Source organism: Acanthisitta chloris, unplaced genomic scaffold (assembly GCF_000695815.1).
Source record: "Acanthisitta chloris isolate BGI_N310 unplaced genomic scaffold, ASM69581v1 scaffold25880, whole genome shotgun sequence".
In the NCBI taxonomy this organism is placed as follows: Eukaryota; Metazoa; Chordata; class Aves; order Passeriformes; family Acanthisittidae; genus Acanthisitta; species Acanthisitta chloris.
In genome coordinates this window covers 1-772 of record NW_008653691.1, presented here as the reverse complement: position 1 = coordinate 772, position 772 = coordinate 1, and the positions used below count along the sequence as shown (strand labels likewise).

Genomic DNA, 772 nt, shown 5'->3' with positions numbered 1-772 from the left:
TAGCCAGCAGGCCCTTGCGCAGGAGCTCGGTACATGATTCCTTGTTCCTCCAGGCCTACCCTCAATTAGAATTATTTCTGGGCAATTGTGGCCTTTAAGGATATTTTGAAATCGTGGATTTGCAGAGTAAGTGTGTGTGCAGGCAGTCATGGCATGGCGAGGACCCTCATGAATTTCCACCAGAGCAGCAGCTCCGATGGTGACATCCCGAACACCCAGAATTTCTCCCTCCTGCCCTTCACACCTTGATCTACACACAGAGGGGTTCATGCACCAAAATCTGGCGGTATGACAGGGTGAAATCCTCCCTCCCTCTCCCAGCCCAGGCTGTGCTCACCGATGTTGGCGTGCCGGGCAGCGGCAGGCGTCCCTCGGCTCTGCAGGTTGTGCAGCATTGGGCTGTCAAAGGGCGAGGAAGTCCAGGTCGTGGCCATTTCGGGGCTCATATAAGCCGGGTAGGGGCTGGAATAGGAGGTGCCGAAGCCCCTGCTGTACTGCTCCCTCCCGTTAGCGGAAAGGTTCAAGGAGCTGCTGTAAGCCGCCGCCGCTTCTCGGGAAGAGGTGGCAGGGATGGGGGTGCTGCCGGAGAAGGAGAACCGAGGTGACACGGGAGGGTGAGAAGATCCAGGGTTGTAAGCAGCGCTTTCGGCTCCGGGTTGAGTCCAGATGGAGTGGCTGGAGACGGGGCTGCCTTGCTGGGAAGAGCCGCTGCTCTGCAGGTAGGGCAAGCGGGGGAGGATGGAGGTGACCCTCGGGGTGGGGACGTAGACGG

The 772-nt window shown here is 59.2% G+C and overlaps 1 protein-coding gene across 1 annotated transcript; it reads right to left on the bottom strand.

Moving 5' to 3' along the window:
• Positions 1 to 266: 266 nt before the first annotated feature.
• Positions 267 to 767, bottom strand: LOC103809305 (transcription factor GATA-4-like; the record flags this gene model as incomplete). Its single annotated transcript, XM_009082138.1, has 1 exon — positions 267 to 767. A coding segment is annotated over one exon (501 nt), but the record flags the coding sequence as incomplete, so codon positions are not given.
• Positions 768 to 772: the final 5 nt, after the last annotated feature.